The sequence below is a fragment of the Abramis brama genome (assembly GCF_963993115.1).
Source record: "Abramis brama genome assembly, chromosome: 1".
Classification (NCBI taxonomy): domain Eukaryota; kingdom Metazoa; phylum Chordata; class Actinopteri; order Cypriniformes; family Leuciscidae; genus Abramis; species Abramis brama.
In genome coordinates, this window is record NC_139963.1 from 6120448 (window position 1) to 6142172 (window position 21725).

Below are 21725 nucleotides of genomic sequence, written 5' to 3' on the forward strand. Positions count from 1 at the left end.
TCGATATATGTCGTCCGGAAGGCCAAATGCCGAGTACAGATCGATGTAGTTGGATCATAGGAATATAAATCGATACATCGATTTAGTTGATGAATCGTTACACCCCTAGTTTTTTGTAATGGTTGTTCATGAGTCCCTTGTTTGTCGCGAACAGTTAAATTGCCCAATGGTCTTTAGAAAAAAATCCCTCCGTTCCTGCACATTCTTTGCTTTTCCAGAACCTTCTGCATATTTGACTCCTTACTAGCAGTGACTATGATTGTGAGATCCATTTTTTCACACTGGTGACAACTGAGGGACTCGTACACAACTATAACAAACGCTGCAAACATTTAGTGATGCTCAAGAAGGAAGCATCCGTTAAGAGCCAGGGGGTTCAACTTTTGAACTTGATTGTTCGTGTAAATTGTTCTTATTTTGTTTAAAAGTTAAATTAATTTAGTCCTGCCCTTCAGAGGCTAAATAAGATATTAGCATGTAAAACAAAATAAGAAAATTTAAACATCACTATCATCTTGCTCAAAAGTTTGCCCCTAGCTCTTAATGCATTTTGTAGCATTCTTTAGCATTACTTTGCAGATTCTGAAAGATGTATAATAGGTAAACGTATGACTGCAACTATACATTGCAATCATTTTGTAAGGGTTAAAATATTAATTTAAGAGCTCAGTGTTGAGACCTTTCACCGGAATTTGATTGAGAGGCAACCTGACCAATCATAATGCAAATATCAGCCATTTTTGTCTAACAAACAAACCAAACCAGTTGGTAGATTAAAGTCTAGTGGACTTGAACTTGAAAAATGGTGTGTATTGATTTCTTTTTGCAGTTTTGATGTTCATTCATGTTTAATTTGTGCTATAACTAGAAGAGATAATCAGTTCACGTGCTGCTTGAACTGAGGCGCTACACATTAAAGTGTCAGTCATGTTTGAAATTACTGAGACATTATTTCACACCAAAATTAACCTGCTCTGTCTTGTCTGTTGGCGCATTGTCAGTGTCCTCTTTGCTCTGCAATGTATTTTTTACTGTGTACATGATGTGTGGCGTGAGTACGGAATGGCTTGTCGGACGTAGCAACAGTAACTAAGAGGGGCAGGTCTTTGTTAAAGGTCAATTTCAAATTATTAAAATTTTTGTGGACTCGGCCGGACTCGACTCGGACGTTAAAGGGATAGTTCACTTTGAAATAAAATTTTGGTATGTTTTAGCTTACCTCAAGGGCATCCAAGATGTAGGTGTCTTTTTTTCCGCAGTAGTTTCAATTTTGATATTTTTAGGTCAAACCGTTCTTGTCTGTCAGTCATATTATGCAGGTCTATGGTCACCACCTCAAAGAGCATGCACAGAGAAGTCCAATTTAAACAATTCCCCATCGTAAGTACACATTGATTGCCTAAGACACGAAACGAGCGGTTTGTGTGAGAAAACGAACAGTATTTAGTATTTAGTATCCGGACGTGATCTCGGATTTGTACAAGAGGTAAAAACAATATAAATACTGTTCGTTTTCTCACACAAACCGCTCGTTTCGTGTCTTAGGCCATCAATGTGTACTTATGATGGGGCATTGTTTAATTTGGACTCTGTGCATGCTCTTTGAGATAGTGACCATAGACCTGCATTATATGACTGACAGACAAGAACGGTTTGACCTAAAAATATCAAAATTGAAACTACTGTGGAAAAAAAGTCACCTACATCTTGGATGCCCTTGAGGTAAGCTAAAACATACCAAAATTTTATTTCAAAGTGAACTATCCCTTTAAGGACTCGGACTAAAGTCCGACTCTGTCCTCTTTGGACTCGGACTTGGACTCGACTGTTAAGGACTTGGATTTGACTCGGACTCGACAAAGGTGGACTCGGACCCAATAAATTAACTACAATATAATTTAATATATAGAATGCTGTACGTTCAGAGCAGTATGTCTGAATACAAAGTATTTGAAAAACAGTCAGCGAAAAGTCACCGCATAACCTACAACTTCTGTCAAGTTTCTGAAGTGCGCATAAGCTGGACATGAGGCCAAGGAAGATGTTTTATGAATGGCAGTGAAGCAACGTAACTGACGCTTGTAGGTCATATAATAATGACAACATGGCGGATGTAGTACGTCCGGATTCCATTCATACTAAACACATTCATACTAGGGCTACACAATGTATCGTTTCAGCATTGATATCGCAATGTGCGCATCGGCAATAGACATGGATTGATGGATAGCCTTGGATTATTTGCTAAATTTAACCATCATAGAGTGAAAGTTTATAATGTGCATGTTTTTAAGTTGAGTCAGGCATCAAGCGCAAGAGGACTCGCGTGCCATTTTCTTTGCACACACACAAAGCCACGCAGACAGCACATGAACACCGAATTCAGTTCCCTTTCTCTTTATTTCGAGCTTAAATGGACACATGCACGTAAAATTAAGTTAAAATGTCCGTCTCGGAGAGTATCCTCGTAAACACAGTCGGTCGTGTGCTGTAAACAATTGAGAAAGTAAACGGATGCGTGTCATTTATATTAGGTACAGGCATTCATCTTAAAGGAACAGCAGCTTGATGTATCCGCAGCTGTTTGTGATACCAATGGTGATCAAACAACAAAAAAGAAAGAGAAAATTACTTTTGTAGCTTTAACAAAGATAAATTGTATTCATTACGGTAATTAATTATATTAGTTATATTTCATTTATACATTGAAGACTGTTATTTTTACATTTGATTATTCAATTTCTGTACCTGAATACTGTTAGATTTACCTGAAAAACAAAGCACTGCTCATTTCATTTGTATCTTTCTTCTATTGTATTTTTCTATGCTCATAAATTATTATTTTCTATGCAGATTCACTTCCCTACAAAATCACCCCAATTATTCTAGACTGATTAATTCTATTCAAATAGAGCTATTCAAATCAACTGGTGAAATTGTTTATTTATATATTGCAATATATATCGGAGAAAAACTAAATATCGTAATGTACGTTTTTTCCAATATCGTGCAGCCCTAATTCATACTATATATTATATATATCATACATTTTTAATGGTTGCGAAGGATATTCTAATTCAAATGTAGTGCCTACTCGACAGTACGCAATTGCGGATGCACCATGAGCGGTGTGTAAACAGTTATTTCAGCGTTTAATGGGAAACATTTTAAATGGCAACAGAAAACTAGCCAATTGGAGTGAAGAAGATACCTTTTCATTATTAACTTTACTGTCCAAAAAGTCCATATAGAGAAAAAAAAACTTGATAGTACTTGGCAATATAATATGAGGATGCGCAATGCAAGAGTCTTCATGTAAACAGGTTGCATGCAGCGTTTGTGAAATCAATGAATCTAACACCGCAAATATGCAAATAAGAACATTAACCGATGGTTTAGGAGTGTACAGCATGAAACATCAGTTTATAAATACCCAGCATTAATTGTTAACCCAGGGTAAATTATGATAAGTGTAAAGGTTTACAATGACCACGAGTAAATTTCAAGTGTGAAAAGCCCTCTTGTATGTCAATAATTAGTTATAAGACAGATAGTTCTGAACCTTGATTCTGAATGGTTGAGCCGTGTTCTAAGCTGTAGTAAATTACTCTATAAGGACTCAAGCCATCCAAGCCACATAACATTTTCAGTGCTCTTATCACGGTTAGAGTACCATAGCATTAAGGCCCGGACTAGTAGGCTCAGTTTCTGCTCAATCCTGTTCCTGGAGTACCCACAGCACGGCATTTTCAAATTCAACTCATCAGCTAGTTAGTAAAGACTCCAAGACCTCTAATATGTTTGTTAGATAAGAGAGACATCAAAAATGTACAGTGCTGGGATTGAAACCCACTGACCTAAATCAAGATATTTATTATTTTAATACATCCTCACCGCAACTAGATACTGTATATGAGGTAGCCTAATTTTAAAAGTGTGATTTCTAGACCAGGAAAATTAATATATTTTTCTCAATTGCTTAATCCTTATCCAGTAAATTATGAACAATGGAAAAGTCATGTAAATTCAATGGCTGAAAAGACTGTAATTGCTGAAGAACATTAAGCTTTTAAAACTTCAGAAATGTAATGACTTGGATTTCAATTATAATTACAAATTAAAATATTTATTTTAAATATTTTAATCTGTAGACACTTCAAATTTATGTAAATGAAAAAGCCATTACAGTGCATTTAGCAAAACTATTAGCCTACATGAGAGGTATTATGTTCATATTTCAAATCAGTTGATATTATGATCATATTTTCACACTCACAGAGCTTTTCTGCAGTTCCTCAGAGCAGGTAACAGTCTCCTTTGACCCTCTTGACCCTGTGAAGATTGGATGTTGTACTTTTTAAGGTCAAACTCATCCATCACCTTTTCTGACATCAGGATCATGTTTGCCAAAGTTGAACATTGTGCAAGAGAAAGGTTTTTGTTATTTGTATCAGATTGTAAAAATGCCTGCATTTCGTCAACAAGAGAACTATCCTTCATCTCAATCAAGCAGTGACACAGATTCATCCATCTTTCAGGGCTGACATTGTCTTCTGGACTTTCTGTGTTTTCATGTTTTTTAAGGTTTTGGATTATTTTCTTTCTGCTCTTTGGTTTGTTATATGTGTGAATCAGCAGATCCTGTAAGAGTCTCTGATTGGACTTCAGTGAGATGCCATGAAGGAATCGAAGGAAAAGATCCAGGTGTCCATTTTTACTCTTCAAGGCTTTATTCATTGCTCCCTTCAGAAACACATCCAGAGAAACAATCTCACACTGAGTTCTGGACTTTCCTGTCAGGAACATTTTCAGAACTTCACTGTTTTTGTGTAAATAACAGAGAAACACATACAGAGCTGCAAAAAACTCCTGAAAGCTGAGATGTACAAAGCTGTAAACCTTCCTGTGATAAATCACAGATTCCTCCCTAAAGATCTCAGTGCAAATCCCAGAATACACTGAGGCGTCAGTGACGTCTATGCCGCTCTCAATCAGGTCCTCCTCATAGAACATCACATTGCCCTTCATCAGCTGATTGAAAGCCAGTTCAGCAAGTTTCACAATCACTTCTCTGTTGGACTGCAGGAGATTCTCTGGATCTCTCTCTTCATACTTTTGGTTCCTCATGCTAGTCTGAATGAGGAGGAAGTGTATGTACATTTCAGTCAGAGTTTGAGGGATTTCTACACTGAGATCTTGTTTCAGGATGTTTTGAAGCACAGTGGATGAGATCCAGCAGAAGACGGGTATGTGACACATGATGTGGAGGCTTCTTGCTCTTCTGATGTGTGAGATGATTCTGCTGGCTTGATCCTCATCACTGATTCTCTTCCTGAAATATTCCTCCTTCTGAGGGTCATTGAATCCCTGAATTTCTGTCACACGGTTGATGTATTTGGAGGGGATCTGATTGGCTGCTGCTGGTCTGGTGGTGATCCAGATGAGAGCAGAGGGAAGCAGATCTCCTTTCATGAGGTTTGACATCAACACACCCACTGATGAAGACTCAGTCATATCAGAAACTTTCTCACTGTCTGAAAACATCAGTGTAATTCTGCTCTCATCCAGACCATCAAAGATGAACACAACTGTACATTCATCATAAATGTTTGAGTCCAGATCTTGAAGTTCAGGGTGAAAGTCCAGCAGAAGTCTCTGAAGACTGTACTGACGATCTTTAATCAAGTTCAGCTCTCTAAATGGAAGCACAAACATGAAATCTACATCCTGATTGGCTTTTCCCTCGGCCCAGTCCAGAATGAACTTCTGCACAGAGACGGTTTTTCCAATTCCAGCGATGCCTTTAGTAAGAACAGTCTTGATTTTGTCTTTCTTCTCTCTTCTCTTCTCCTCATATCCTAGTTCAGGTGAAGGATCAAAGATGTCATTGCAGTTGATTGGAGTGTCTTGGAGTGTCTTGTAACTTTTCTCCATCTGTAGCACCTCATGTTCTTCATTCACTCCTTCACTCTCTCCCTCTATGATGTACAGCTGTGTGTAAATCCTGTTCAGGAGGGTCTGATTCTCTTGTAGTTTGATTCCCTCAAATAAGCTCTCATACTTGTTCTTCATGCTGGTTTTGTGCTGGTCTTTGACACTCTGCAGATCATCATGCACTGGCTGGTGAGAATCGAGCTGCAGGGCTGCTTCTGTGTCATGATGACTGATGTGTTTCTGACAGGAGGAGGATGTGCTGGTCTGACAGGACACATCTCTGATCTGGTCAGCTCTCACACCACTGAAAACACATTAAGATGAACAGAGACACAAAAATAAATATAAAAAACATACTATACCACATGTAGAAACTGACTTCCTAATATCACACATGGAGATCCTTTATAGTTCTAAAAGTAATGAGACATCAATATTTCAGTAGTCAAAATGTTTGAATAAAAGAGAAAGGTGGTTAAAATTCGTGACCAGATTTAACAGAAACCATTATTTTAAAATATCACAGAAACACTGACATGAAGAAAAAGCAGTGTTCATGTGAAATGATTACATGTAATTGATTTACTTGTAAATGGCGACGGATGATACTTAAATCAACAGTTATTCTGAAGAATATATAAAGTTTGCTGTTGAAGCTAAAGGCAAAAATAATTAACATGATAATAAACAGCTGGCTTACTTTTCCATTTATTGACATGACATGGTTTGATTCAGATGGTAAATATCGTATTAAGTTGGGTGTCCAACTTAGAGATAATCATCATATTTATAATGAAACCATTATATTTAAAAATTTATATATATTAATCGTATAATAAAATATCACAATTATTGTTACTACTGTAAAGCCAATATAATTTTTTATGGGATCTCCTTCAAAACTTTCAGAATCTTTAGTTTTTAAATATTTTTCTGTGTTTTTATCAAGCGTGCCGCACAAGCCCTGAAAATGAAGCCAAAACGTCTTGATCGCCCCCCGGTGACTGGTCCTATTATAGGTCATAAGCCCCGCCTCCCCGTGTTATTCAACGGGACGTGAGACCAACTAAACAATTAAATTACACTTCAAATATCTTTATTCCAAAGGTGGTTTCTTTCATTTGCTGTCGTTTTTATCACGCTGATGTAACTTCAAGTGTCTGTTTCAAAAATAAGTTGGTTTTTAGTTAGTTACGTGATCCGGTGGTATAACGTCATGATTGACAGCTGTGATTGACAGGTTCTCTGAGCGAAGTAGTCACTGAAGCACCAACGGACATCTTTTTCGGGATCTTCGGAGGACTGAGGAGATTGTATTTACTTTATTTTAACAAGCCTCTTGTCGTACTGCAATCAATTTTTAAAAAAGAATGCAGAATCCACTCTCCCTGAGTGCATTCTGCGAGAGTGAGGGCGGAGCGTTGATTTCGCGGCTTTACTTCCTGCTCACTACTGCGCAGGTCTGGTCCCGAAATCACTACTGCGCAGACTCAAGATCCAATATGTCAGCGCCATATCGGGACACTGGCGGCTTCAGTTCTCATCAATGGAAGAGAGCGAAGGGGCGTCATCCATCTTTTTTTACAGTCTATGGTTTTTATAATGAACAGTTTCATTTTAATGACAGTATATTATTAAACAAAAATGCATTTACTTTATTTATTAAAATAAACAGAACTAAAGTGATTGTTTTGAACAAGTACTAACTTCGATATTATGCAAAACACATTACTTTATTGCTAAAGTTGTATCAATACTGGGGGCCTTTTGCCTCATCCTGGTGAGTTTTTTTTTTTTTTTTTTACCCAGACTCTGGATAGTCAGGGGTAAAAGGCTTAAAGGTTATTGCTGCCTCATACATGTATAAGATTTTTTTACCAAAACAAACCACGTTAATGATTTATTTTCCCACAAAATGTATTGATCCATCAATATTCAATAAAAAACATGTATTTATTCTGCAATCATATACTATGCATAAAGAGCAAATGGCTCTGAATAGAGAGTGAGATTCCAGAGGCAGCCAGAAAAACATACTCCAGTTAATATTAGATAAATACTATTATTAAAACTACAACTGCAGATCTGAGTTCACCTTCACTGCACCTGGGTTTGACAGTGTTTAGACCCTCAACATAACAATAATCTCAGACAGCTGCGTTTGATCAATATCATCAGCTCTGTCGGCCTAGAGAAGTTTTAGATGCTGCTCTGATCAGACTCTTCACTGATAGCAACATCATTCATCTGAACCTCAAATAATATTGCCATTAATCAAACTAATTACGCTGTTTTGTGCATATATGATACATACATCTTCTGTTAAGCTGCTTTTAAACAGTTTATATTCTAAAAAGTGCTAAACAAATAAACTGTGGTAACTATTTCAATGGTTCACTTTAGACATTCTACTAACCAGAAGTTACTTTGCAACTACATGTGAACTACAAGTCATTAGAGTATAAGTAGACTGTCAGTTTAATATCTGCTAACACTTTATTTTGATGATCAAAATAAATAAATAAATATCTGCGACTTTACAATTACATGTCAACTTATTCTACTAGCCCGAACTCTTAACACCTTACCCTAACCTAACAGTCTACTTACAGTCTACTAATACTCTACTGAGAGTTAGTTGACATGTTGTTGCGATTTACTTATAGTTAGTAGAACGTCTAAAGGCACTTTTTCACTGCGTGGTATGACTCGGCTCGGCACAACTCAGCTCTCTTTATTTTTTGGTTCTGTTTGCTTTTCCACTGCAGTTTAGCACCGCTTCTAAGTGATCATAGGAGCCAATCCTGTGAAGCAGCCACTGAAAAATACAAGATATATTGTATTGATTTTAACCAATAAAAAATCTATTGCAGTTTTCAGATACGATTATCTCCACCATTTTATAGTTTATTTGAGGCTGTGTCTATGGCGTTATTTTAATGACAAATGTCGAGAGCGCATCCAAGTAATGCGTAGATAGCATTTTCAAGTTGATTTTAGTCAGCCAGTTCTCAAGTTATTGTATTATTTAATAGTTATTTTTGAGTTAAGTGCTTATTGTAAATAGGTATTTATTAGTGCTGTCAAAGTTAGCGCGTTAATAACGCGTTAACGCAAAATCATATTAACGGCACTAATTTTTTTAACGCGCGATTAACGCAGCGCGTATTTTCTGTTTGACCCGTGGCCCAACACCTAGTTGGAGAAATGGAGATACACAGTGTTGCCAACTTAGCGACACTGCAGACCCCTTTAGCGATTTTTTTCCCTTCAAAAAAGCGCCCAAACCATATTTAGTTTCTGAGAATCTACCGGTACCGCCGGTACTGCTCTCCCAGCACACACGCGCGTACCCCCTCTCTCCCTCTCTCTCTCTCTCTCTCTCTCTCTCTCTCTCTCTCTCTCTCTCTCTCTCTCTCTCTCTCTCTGAGAGCTGGTTATGTCTTAATGGGTCGCGTTTCAGTCACTATTTCATATTCATTCCGTTGTTTGACAACAGAAACAGTAAAATATACCAATGAAAACTGTTTTATTGAGAATTTAGCTTCATCAAAATGGGCATAGAGAGAGACAAACTAATGTAATAATAAATAATAAATGTACATTTAGCATTTTCAGAAGAGCTGCCCTGTCATGCAAAAATCTAAACATGTTTGTGTTAGTGAATTGCTCAGTGCAAAGAAAGAGAAGTAATGGGAACCTGGTATTACTTTGTTCTTTCTACATGTGTCTAGAAGACATGAACAAGTTCTTTGAAAAACGTCTATGACCTTTGAAACATGTCTCGTCTTCATGCTCTATGTTGACTATGGTTTCAATAATAAACATACATTTGCATAAAGCATCCATATTTATCCATGCCCATGTTGATTAGAGTATTACAAACTTGAAAGTATTAATTTAAGGTACATTTAGAACAAATAAAAAAAATGCGATTAATCGTGAGTTAACTCATGACAATCATCAATTTTTCAAAAAAATTGACAATCAATTTTTTAATCGATTGACAGCCCTAGTATTTATTGATTTTTTTTTATTGATTTTTTTGTGAACCACTACGGATCAGCAGATATCAGCTAGAGCGCGACTCATGACAACACTCATGGAGAGAATGTGCTTTTGTTTGGTTGGTAACATAGGCGTAACTTGCGGGTGGGACATGTCCTCACCAGTTTTTGTGTATGGAGTGTGGGCACCGGCAGAAACATAAATCGGTAATATGGGTGGGATTATAGACTGATCGTTATAGTTGTGCCGCCTCCTTGTCTAATGGCCACGATACACACTTTTTTTTTTTTTAGGTTGCGTGCGATGGTCGTTTAAAGCAAGTCTTTTAAAAAAGTCGTGCAGACAAATGATCCTGCGGTGGCTGTTGCTGACTATTTAAATCTGGCGGGTTTGGTGTCTCGTGTCGCAAATCCAATGACGCTGCAGTGAAGATCCTCTCTGACCAAATTAGTGATCTGCAGTGTGTACACGTCACATTTTAGTCTCGGTACGGCTCGCTTGGAACCTCAACCGAGGTGGTAATAAAAAAGTACCAGGTACTAGGAACTTTACACAGTGGAAACCCCCCAAAAGTGGGCCGTACTGAGCCGTATCATACAGTGGAAAAGCGCCATAAAGTGGACCGTCGAAATAAAGTGTTACCATAAACTTGACTGTGCATGTTGATTACAGTAAAGGAAAATTCTGGGTTCAGTAAAATTGAAGTTCAATCAACATTTGTGAGATAATGTTCATTACCACAAAAATTAATTTACACTCTTCACTCTTTTCTTTAAAAAAAAAAAAATCTTCAATTGTAAAGTGCCTCACCGTAACCTCAATTTTGATTTTTGCAAACAAAAAGAGTGGCGGATCATTCATCGTGAAGCGTAGCGATTTGCAAAGATTACTATAAAGATTAATATAAAGGTTAATAAAACGTTACACTCACTTCAGTTCTTCTGGAGGTGCAGCAGGAACACGAATAGTTGGTACGATACTTTCAGGAGCAGCTTATTAGCAAAAACAGCTTTATACTGACCTCATTTGTAAAGTCTGGTGTGTGAAATGATTCGCGCAAACATGAAAGCATTGACGTTGATCGTGGGGAATATTCCATTCGAGAACAAACTCAGCCACTGCGTCTTCAGCTGTATGGTTTTAGGAACATCAACATGACTGCGGTATTCGTTATTGCACCGAAGAACAGAACACCACAATCGCTTAGATGCCATTCTGCAGTGCTCCAGCTATCACAACAATGACGCGCCGGTCCGCGCGGGCTATGATTGACAGCTCGCTCACGCGCGAGGGCGGGGTCTGTGTTGAAACACTGCTGTCAATCAACCATCGTGGGAGGGGTGTCCGACCGTGTGACGTCACTAGGTCGAACGGCTTGATTTGAGATGGATGGAAACGTATAAGAAGATTTTTAAAAAAACACTGGATGGATTTTTATCATTTTATGATGGTTGTGTACAGGCACTGCCAATGCACATCTCAGTACAATCAACTTGTAAAAGTGCATGTACCATTATATGACCCCTTTAAGATGTTTTGAAGGCCAAAAAAATTGGATAACAATAGCTTTAAAACCATCACACTCTTTTTCTCTTTGTTTTTATCTTGCTCTGTCTCTTTTCCCCTCCTAAAGCTGAGCTTTGACTGATATAGGCTTTTCATTTTTGTTTGTCAGTGAAGAAAGTAAACATAGGGTCAACTGATAGGTTGATTCATGAATCATTTTCTCAGACAAAGCTACCAGGAAAGCTAGGTAACTAAGTTTATTAAATTCATTCACAATATGTACACATTCATTATTGATCTAGGCCTAATATATGGCCGTAGACAGGGCTTTATAATCAAAGAGGTCATACATTTGAAGTTGTTATGGGGTTAAACATTTTTATTTCTCTCTTTATAATCAAAGAGGTCATACATTTGAAGTTGTTATGGGGTTAAACATTTTTATTTCTCTGATATGTGCATTTCAAGACATTTGAAGGCCAAAAAAAGATAAGAAATAGATTTAAAACCTGCTCTCTCCTCATCTCCATTACTCTGTCTTTTTCCCTCAGTCTCCTGATCTTGCCCTGTCTCTTCCCCTCCTAAAGCTGACCTTTTTTAATTTACTGAAGGCTACAAATTGTATTATATTAATTCTCAACATGTAGACACATGCATTATTAATCTTGTGCCTATGAAAACGGCTTTGTTAATGTTTCTTGTCCCCTCACAAAGACATAATTACTAGAGCTGTAGCGGTGCGTCGATGACGTCGACGCGTCGACGCCAAAATTACGTCGACGTCATATTTTTTGCGTCGACGCTTCTTTATTTATTATCTATTTATTTTTTTGCACCATTCCCGGAGGTACAGCTCGCCACACTAACACACACACCGCCCGCCGTGTTATTCTGCCATGTTTTCTCCCTTTCTTTCCAAACCGCGACAAACGCCAGTCTCCTTTCTCTGCAGAATGCCACAAATCCGCTCAACCAATCACAGCGCACCATTCCACGCATTGTAAACAGTAACGGTGGCGCTCTGACACCCGGCATCCTAGTTTTCCTTATCTACTTTGCACTTTTTGATCAACAAACAAACAAAAAAAATAATACATTGATGAACCTGTGGTGGATTCTGCCGTAGGGAAGAAACGTAAGCCATCGAAATCTAATCATTGACGTGAGGAGATTAAGAAGATGAGGCACGCGGGAGGAAGAGAAATGCCGACTGATGCTTGTTCTCACACGACAGCGTCAAACTTCTGTCGAATGCCGACACGTTAACCCCAGGGGATCTTTTAAAAAACTTTCAATTCTTGTACTCAAAGCCAACGAAAACCGAGCAGGACCTAAGCCATTTTACAGCTGATCGCCGTCAAAAAAGAAGGTCGCCGTCGTTCAGAAGGTATTTCTAGCGATGGCTGATTGAATGTAGCCTATGTTTAGTCCAGATTAGTATTGACCGAGTTCAGAGGCTGTCATATGTGGATCAACTTACTTTGTTGTGTATTTTCAACAGTTTCAATGTGAAAAATAACTTTTATATTGATTCAATGGATTAATTGCATGAAAAAAAAAAGGATTTATCATATTTATACTATATTATTCAGAAGTAAACATTGTAGCTGACAGTGTGTTTATGTCAGAATGTTTATTTTTAAACAACAACCTTCTAAGTGCTTCTTTTACCAATATATTTAACATATCTTTTGCATTTCTCATCCAAACAACGTCAAACTTGGCACTGCACTTACTCGTGCCCAGACAACTGTCGAGTTTGAAATCCATCGGAGTAACGGCTCGACAGAGATATGCGAATAACAGACAGGATAAATAATTCCAATTAGTCGTTAGATTAGTCGACTAATCGATAAAATAATCGCCCGACTAATCGTTTAATTAATAATCGTTTACCCCAGCCCTAATAATTACACGTTATTAGACAAAAGTTTATTAGTTTTCTAATTATTTTTGTCATTCGTTTAACATTCATGACCTAAAAAACTGTCAAATATAAAATGTTTAGTTTAGCTACTTATTCTTAACTCGCACTTGACCGTAAACTGAAGCGTCAGTCGTGCTCTTACAGTCTATGGTCGTGCTGCTAAAATTCGCGCTCGGATGAGAAACCGAACCGTCCTGTGTTGCTCCCAATGCTCTAGTAATTACATTATGTAAACTGCAATGCATTTATGACAAAGAACTGCACCGATGCAGATGTAATATCATAGCAATCTATCAATAAATGCACTCACGACACATCTTGTACTCTCTGATGTTCGCTCTGCTCGGCGCCCCTGCAGATTGAAAAATGAAGCCCCCCTAAAAAGGGCCTAGTGACGCCCCTGTTCACAGCGGTGCGCTTACATTACCCAAGTCAAACTTAACATCCAAATCAGCCAAATAAGAGTGTTGTAAATATAGTCTACTTTTGCTAAACTGCTGGAAGTGCTTGATATTAAACAGCGTTATTAAAAGTGTATTAAGCTGTGTGCGCTCTCCGAGACGGGGCTAAACATGCATAAGAAAAGTACATTGTGGCCTTCAGATACTCGCCTAAACAGTCAAATAGCCTACACACAATATCTCTGTGATAGAGTGGGACACTCTGAAGGGGATAATACTGGTCTGACAGTTTCCTTTGACAGGGCTCCGGTCAGAGAGAAGGGCACGGAGAAATTATTCCAGCAAACTTTATTATTGAAGTTTGGGTACAAGCACTGGTGTACAAATAGGTATATGTATGAGTGTGTGTGTGTGGTTTTCGCTTAGGTTACGCACACAAGAGCCACCATCCCACAGAATGCGGAGTCGGGAATGAGGATGTGATGCGCTCGGAAAGAAAATGACGTCACTACAGTTTCAAAATAAAACGACAGGAAATAAAAGACTTTCCGACATAGCCGCCCCCAAATTTAGCAATAAATTTGAATCCCAAAGGAAAGTCTACTTAGTTGGCGTCGTCTTCATCCTCCCAGGCTGGCATCCGCACAAGGCGCACGACTGGCCGTAGGTAGGTCTGTCCCTTGATCTTGACTTCAGCTGTCCTGACTCGTCCATCCGAGCCGGAACAGGTCTTCACCACTCTCCCGATGGGCCACTGGGCTCTGGGTAGCTGCGAATCAACCACCATCACTACCTGGCCAGCAGTCAGATTGTCTGTATCCTTGTGCCACTTCGACCGCTTCTGAAGGTCCGGGAGGTGGCGATGGATGAAGTTGGACCAGAAATGGTCCGCCAGGATCTGGCTGTGGCGCCATCTTCTCCTGCTGAGAAGGTCACTAGATGCGTAAACAGCCTGCGGGAGTGATGCGTCGCGGCGTCCCATCAACAGTAGATTTGGTGTGACGGGATCCGGATCCGCAGCATCGGAGGAGATGTACCCAAGCGGTTTAGCATTGAGTATTCCCTCCACTTCAATCAGCACAGTTTGCAGCACAGGTTCGGCGACGGTGTGGTCCTGAAGGATGACTTGGAGAGCTGACTTAATCGACTTGATCTCTCGTTCCCACGTTCCCCCAAAGTGTGGAGACCCAGGGGGGTTAAAACGGAACTCAATTTGCTGTCTGGCCAGCTGTTCTTGAAGAGGAACTTCTAAAGCGGCAAAACTGGCTTGCAGCTCCGCAGCTCCACCTCGGAAGTTGGTTCCTCTGTCAGACAGGATCTCAAATGGCTTGCCGCGGCGAGCGATGAAGCGGCGGAGAGCCATCAGGAAAGCATCAGTGTCTATGCTCTCCAGTAGGTCAAGATGCACACAGCTCGTCGTCATGCACTTGAAAATCAGACCCCACCGCTTCTCTGTGCGCCGGCCCACCTTGACGTTGTAAGGGCCGAAACAATCGACTCCAGTCGACCAGAAAGGTGGCTTGTATAAGCGGAGTCTGGCAGGGGGTAAGTCTGCCATCTAAGGCACCACTGGAGTAGCGCGCCATTTCTGACATTCAACACAGCCGTGCTGATGACACTTGATGGACTCTCTTCCCCGGAGGATCCAATATCTTCTCCTCATTTCGGCGAAAACCCGCTCGGGACCAGGATGTAGCAGTTCACTCTCATATTTCTTAATGAGCAGCTTCATAACATGAGATTTGGGATCGAGGATGATAGGATGCATCGCATCTGGGTCAAGATCTTCTGCTCTGCGTAGTCTACCTCCCACTCTCACCAGGCCAACAGCTTCATCATACTCTGGAGCAAGCATGAGCAGGCGACTCAGTCTCGAGATGGACTTACCAGCAGCAAGAGTTTCCACCTCTTCAGGGAAGGACTCACTCTGGGCTTGTCTGAGGACATGGAGCTCTGCTGTTTGGACATCAGCTGCTGTCATGGTAGGGCTGCTCTGGTCATCAGCCGCCCCGTGAAAGCTCTCATGGGTAGCCTTGAGAAGACTGTCCCAGTTGTCTATATCAGACCTGAGTGTCGTGGTCGGAGAGCAGGTGGTGGCTCCACAGAACAATGTCTTCCGAAGTTCATCCTCGTCAGCTTCTTGGGCTTCTATTAACTGAAGCACTGGCCAGGAGTCTGGATGTTGTCGGAGGAATGGTGGACCTTGGCTCCACCGGCTCGGCTGGCTGAGCTTGAGCAAGGGTTTGCCGCGAGTAAGGTCATCGGCTGGATTGTCAGTGGTGCTGACATACCGCCAGGTCGAGTTTTCAGTGAGCTCTTGAATTTCTGCGACTCTAGTTCCTACAAAGACCTTGTAGCGACACGAGTCGGAATTGAGCCACGTTAAAACTGTCATCGCGTCGCGAGCAGGATCTGGAGGGGCTACCTTAGCTTGGCTCTCAGTGTTGTAAAACACGTTGGATGAAGGACCCTGGGATTTCCTTTGGCCCTTAACTGGCTTAGACTGGTCTTGGAACATCAGAGCTGCTCGAGATGAAATGCGCTTTGCTTGTGACTTTAACTGAAGCCAAACAGAGAAATCTTCAAGCGTGTAAGTCTGATCAGTGCCGGTCCTCAGGATGCCTCGGTTTATGCTGTACTCCACAAACGCGTCTCGATAGTTAGTAGGCAGTTTGCTGAGCAGCCTGTCGACGTGGGAGCCGCATCGCAGTTCGTAGCCATTCTCACCCTCGAGAGAGCGGAGCATGCCAACTAGACCTTGTACTGATAGGGCAAAGTTGTCAAATGCCTCTGGATCTCCAGATCTTACGTGAGGTGAGTTTAAGATGGCACCCAGCTCGCTCTGCACGAGCTGACGCGGTTGCCCATATTTATCTTGGAGAGCCTGGAGGGCTGAGGTGTACGGCTTTGGATGGTACATGTAGGCTTGGGCTAGCTTGTAGGCGCTTGGCAGCTTCAAGTGATCGAGGAGGACTTGATATTTGAACTGCTCTGTGAGGTGAGCATGTGTATTGAGCAGATTGTCCAAAGCCATCTTGAGCAGGGCAAAGTCTGACTCTTTACCTGAGGTGAAGTGAGGTAGAGTAGGTCTAGGAAGGCCATAAGATGTGGCAACTAGAAGCTCCATGAGGTCTGTACCCGGCGCTGCCCTGTAATCTAGAGGCGCTGTGCCCTGTCGTGGCAAAGGTGGCATGGCGGGGTAAGGATAGGACAGCGTGTTAGCAGCTGATAGCACTGGCTGTAGAGGTGTAACAAAACTGTCATCGCGTCAGTCCAGAGAGTGACTTGCTGGGAAGGAAGAGACAGTTCTGTCATAATAACTTTAGCCAGCTGGGCTCCGGCTAAAGCAGCACACAGTTCGAGGCGTGGCATGGATAGTTGTTTGCGAGGGCTCACTCGTGACCGAGCCATCACAAATGCAATGTGGACTTCACCTTGATTGTCTTGGGTGCGGAGGTAAGCGACGGCCCCGTAGGCTCTTTCAGAGGCGTCGCAGAAGATGTGTGCCTCTCGTCTGGGTGGCCCAGTGTCTGCTACTGATGGGACATAGCATCGGGGGATTTCCACTTGTGGAAGATGGACTAGTTCACTCTCCCATTGTGTCCAGATATCCAGCAGAGCCTCTGGTCTGATCGGTTCATCCCAGCCAACTCCCACTCTCCACAGGTCCTGAATCAGGATCTTCGCTCGTGTGGTGAATGGAATTAGGTATCCGAGGGGATCATATTGCGATGCCATCACCTTATAGACATTCCTCAGAGTTGGCTGTGAATACTCTACTGGTCTGTGGCGGTAACCAAGGCGATCGGTAAGACAGTTCCAGCGAAGGCCTAAGGCTGGCTCTTCGGGATCTTGTCGAGGCTGAGAGAGCCACAACTCGGTGCTTGCTGCTTTCGCTTCCAATGGAAGATGCTCAACAACTGTGGGGGTGTTACTGGCCCACTGCCTGATGTCAAAGCCTCCAGCTGAGAGCAGTTTACGCATCCGGTTGATAATGGTCTTGGCTTCATCAGCGTTCGTGACACTGGTCAAACAGTTGTCGACGTAGAAGGCAGTCTCCACAAGGTGTAGGATGTCCTCATGACCGCTGCTGTTATCCTTCACATGCCGCTGAAGGGCGTATGTGGCACAGCAGGGACTGCATGTCGTCCCGAATGGCAAAACTTGCCACTCATACACTGTTGGTTCCTCCTCCCTCTTCATACCTCTCCAGAGAAAACGGAGAAGGGGCTTGTCTTCTGGTAGCAGGCGAACTTGATGAAACATCGCTTTGATGTCACCACTGATAGCCACACTGTGTTCTCGGAACCGAAGAAGTACACCGAGGAGAGTAGGACCTAAGGTCGGACCGGGCAACAGTTGGCTGTTGAGACTTTGACCATTGTGCTGGTAGGAACAGTTGTAGACAATCCTCACCTTACCGTTGTGGTGGACAACATGGTGCGGCAGATACCAGGACTCTGTGGAGCTGTCTACTATGTCAGAAGGTAGAAGTTTGGCGTAGCCCAACTGTTCAAGTTTCTGTATTTCTTGACAGTAGGTGTTGGCTAGAGCAGTGTCTTTGGCTAGACGGCGTTCTGTGCTCCGTAGCTGTGGGAGCAATGTGTGCTTTGGAGCCCAGAGTGTGAGGCTAGCTTTGCGCCTCAGTAGTGGAGTAGCATACCTTGTTACTCCATCCACTTCTACCTTGACTGTGCGCTGTTCCAGCAGTTCTAGGGCCTGCTGATCTTCTTTGGAGCGGGTCACAGTCTTGGCGTTGGCATACGGGGTTATGTCAACTTCCCACAGTCGTTCAACATGCCGCTGCAGCTCTGAGTTAGGAGACATGGTGAAGTAGCAGTGAGAGTGCTCACCAGTAAGGTTGAGGTTGGCGGGGCCTTGCAATGTCCAACCAAGAGCAGTACACACAGCTACAGGACTCCCATGAGGACCTGCTCGGACCGGTTGTTTGGGAAGCAGCAGATGTGGAAAGTCAGAGCCTATTAGCAGAAGCGGCTGGACCTTGTCAACCTTCGGCAGAGGAAGACCTTGCAGGTGGGGGTATCTGCGCATGAGTGATTTGACAGGATAGCTATGCTCAGACAGGCTCAGCTCACCAGCAGTGAAGGCATGAAAGATGTGGTACCTTTGTTTGGGAGAATGAGCTGGGGAGATGTCGAACGAGACAGCGGCTCCTTGTAGATGGATCACCTCATGGCGGACAGTACGCAAAGGCAAGCTTTCAGGCTCTTTGGCTAAATGGAGATGCCGGACTGCTGAGGGAAGGATGAGGGTTCTCTCTGATCCGTCGTCCAAAATAGCGAAACCTTCCAGAGAGTGCTCGGCATTGTACAGGCGCACCTTAACTAGCTTCAACATGACTCTCTGCGGACGACTAGGACGGTCAACGTATATGGTGTTGGGAGCAGCACTGACCATTAACACTTTCTTAGCCTCTTGGGAACACACTTCGTGAAGCACGGTCAGGTGTTGCTGTTTGCACACTTGGCAAGGCTTTTTGAGAGTACATGCCTCAGGTTTATGGTTCCTGCCACACCTCCAACAGCCTCTGTCTTTAATCCAGGTGGAAATCTCTGATGGAGTGAGCGTTTTGAATTTGGGGCATAAGCTGAGGTAATGCTCACGGGCATCGCAGTACGGGCAGTAAGGCTTCACACTGGGTTTAACTTTGGGTGACTTTGTGCTGCGAGCAGGATCTGGAGGGGCTACCTTAGCTTGGCTCTCAGTGTTGTAAAACACGTTGGATGAAGGACCCTGGGATTTCCTTTGGCCCTTAACTGGCTTAGACTGGTCTTGGAACATCAGAGCTGCTCGAGATGAAATGCGCTTTGCTTGTGACTTTAACTGAAGCCAAACAGAGAAATCTTCAAGCGTGTAAGTCTGATCAGTGCCGGTCCTCAGGATGCCTCGGTTTATGCTGTACTCCACAAACGCGTCTCGATAGTTAGTAGGCAGTTTGCTGAGCAGCCTGTCGACGTGGGAGCCGCATCGCAGTTCGTAGCCATTCTCACCCTCGAGAGAGCGGAGCATGCCAACTAGACCTTGTACTGATAGGGCAAAGTTGTCAAATGCCTCTGGATCTCCAGATCTTACGTGAGGTGAGTTTAAGATGGCACCCAGCTCGCTCTGCACGAGCTGACGCGGTTGCCCATATTTATCTTGGAGAGCCTGGAGGGCTGAGGTGTACGGCTTTGGATGGTACATGTAGGCTTGGGCTAGCTTGTAGGCGCTTGGCAGCTTCAAGTGATCGAGGAGGACTTGATATTTGAACTGCTCTGTGAGGTGAGCATGTGTATTGAGCAGATTGTCCAAAGCCATCTTGAGCAGGGCAAAGTCTGACTCTTTACCTGAGGTGAAGTGAGGTAGAGTAGGTCTAGGAAGGCCATAAGATGTGGCAACTAGAAGCTCCATGAGGTCTGTACCCGGCGCTGCCCTGTAATCTAGAGGCGCTGTGCCCTGTCGTGGCAAAGGTGGCATGGCGGGGTAAGGATAGGACAGCGTGTTAGCAGCTGATAGCACTGGCTGTAGAGGTGTAACAGGTGGAGGCACATATTGGACCTGGGCTTGGCTATAGACCATCTGTGGCTGGCGAAGTGGGGCCATATACTGTTCTACTGACAGTGGCGGAGCACGTGAGGTAACGGCACTCACGGCTGGTCTGGGAGCCGACTGCAAAGCTGGGTTGATGATTGCAGGAGGAGGAATCATGGTAATATGCGTAGGCTGCGGCTGGGCGAGTATACTAGTAGTAGTATAAGCACTCACTTGTGGAGCGGGCTGGACTGATGGAAGACTGGTCGAGACAGGTGGACTAATGACTGCACTGGAGACTGGTGGCAGAACATGAATAGATGGAGTAGAATGGAGCAGTCCATGTCCACCTTGTGAGTGGAGTAGGAGAGGCTGAGCTTCTGATGAGGACCTTTGTTTGTACTCACATTCACTGAGGGGCCTGGAGGAACTGGGACTCTTAATTCCTTCTTCCTTCAGGAAAGACGTGATAAGAGCTGCTTGCGCCAATTCCATCTCTTTCTCTTTCAGTCGCCGTCGCAACATCTGATGCCTGGTGATAGCCTCTTTACTCTTGTATGCCATCTCTGCTTTCTCCTCCAGTCGACGTCTCTGCCGTTCTTGTTCTCTGAGAAGTTCCTCCTTCTCATCGAGGGCGTCTCTGGCTTCTTTGTCTAGAAGAGTACACTGCTCGTCCACTAGCGTCTGCTCCATAATCTGCCGCTGCACTTCTGCTAATTCCATCCGCTTGACCTGTTCCTCCAACATGGCACTCTGTAGCTCGGATAGCCCTTCTGCAACGGACCTCTTGGTTGATGATGCAGCACTAGCTCGAGATCTCGGTCTGCTACGATGAGAAGATACCAAGGATCGACATGACTCTGCTCTCACAAATGGCAGTGAATGTGGATCAGGGATTGGAATGTCGTGAGCTGGGGCTGCTGCTCCGAGTTCCTCAGCTTCATTGGAAGGAAGTACTGTGACTCTCGGTGTGTACCCAACTTCAAAGTTTGCAAGGGATGCTGGTAACTGTATCTCCCGCTGGGGTCGAGAACGCACTGCTGGATCTGCAGATGGTTGTCCTGGCTCCATATTGTCTCCAGAAAGCTGTCAGATCCGGCTCGAAGGACCATGTGATAGAGTGGGACACTCTGAAGGGGATAATACTGGTCTGACAGTTTCCTTTGACAGGGCTCCGGTCAGAGAGAAGGGCACGGAGAAATTATTCCAGCAAACTTTATTATTGAAGTTTGGGTACAAGCACTGGTGTCCAAATAGGTATATGTATGTGTGTGTGTGTGTGGTTTTCGCTTAGGTTACGCACACAAGAGCCACCATCCCACAGAATGCGGAGTCGGGAATGAGGATGTGATGCGCTCGGAAAGAAAATGACGTCACTACAGTTTCAAAATAAAACGACAGGAAATAAAAGACTTTCC

General features: G+C 42.8%; 2 protein-coding genes across 5 annotated transcripts in view; both read right to left on the bottom strand.

Moving 5' to 3' along the window:
• The window catches only part of LOC311079737 (uncharacterized protein), a 183357-nt gene that overhangs the window by 99955 nt on the left and 61677 nt on the right, over positions 1-21725 (bottom strand). The gene's annotated exons all lie outside the window — the stretch shown is intronic.
• The window catches only part of LOC311079613 (NACHT, LRR and PYD domains-containing protein 3-like), a 118527-nt gene that overhangs the window by 84330 nt on the left and 12472 nt on the right, over positions 1-21725 (bottom strand). For all 4 annotated transcript variants that reach the window (XM_084109193.1, XM_084109194.1, XM_084109192.1 and 1 more), the window contains exon 3: positions 4277-6238. In XM_084109193.1, the coding sequence (XP_083965319.1) occupies positions 4277-6238 (1962 nt within the window). The remainder of the gene's footprint in view (positions 1-4276; positions 6239-21725) is intronic.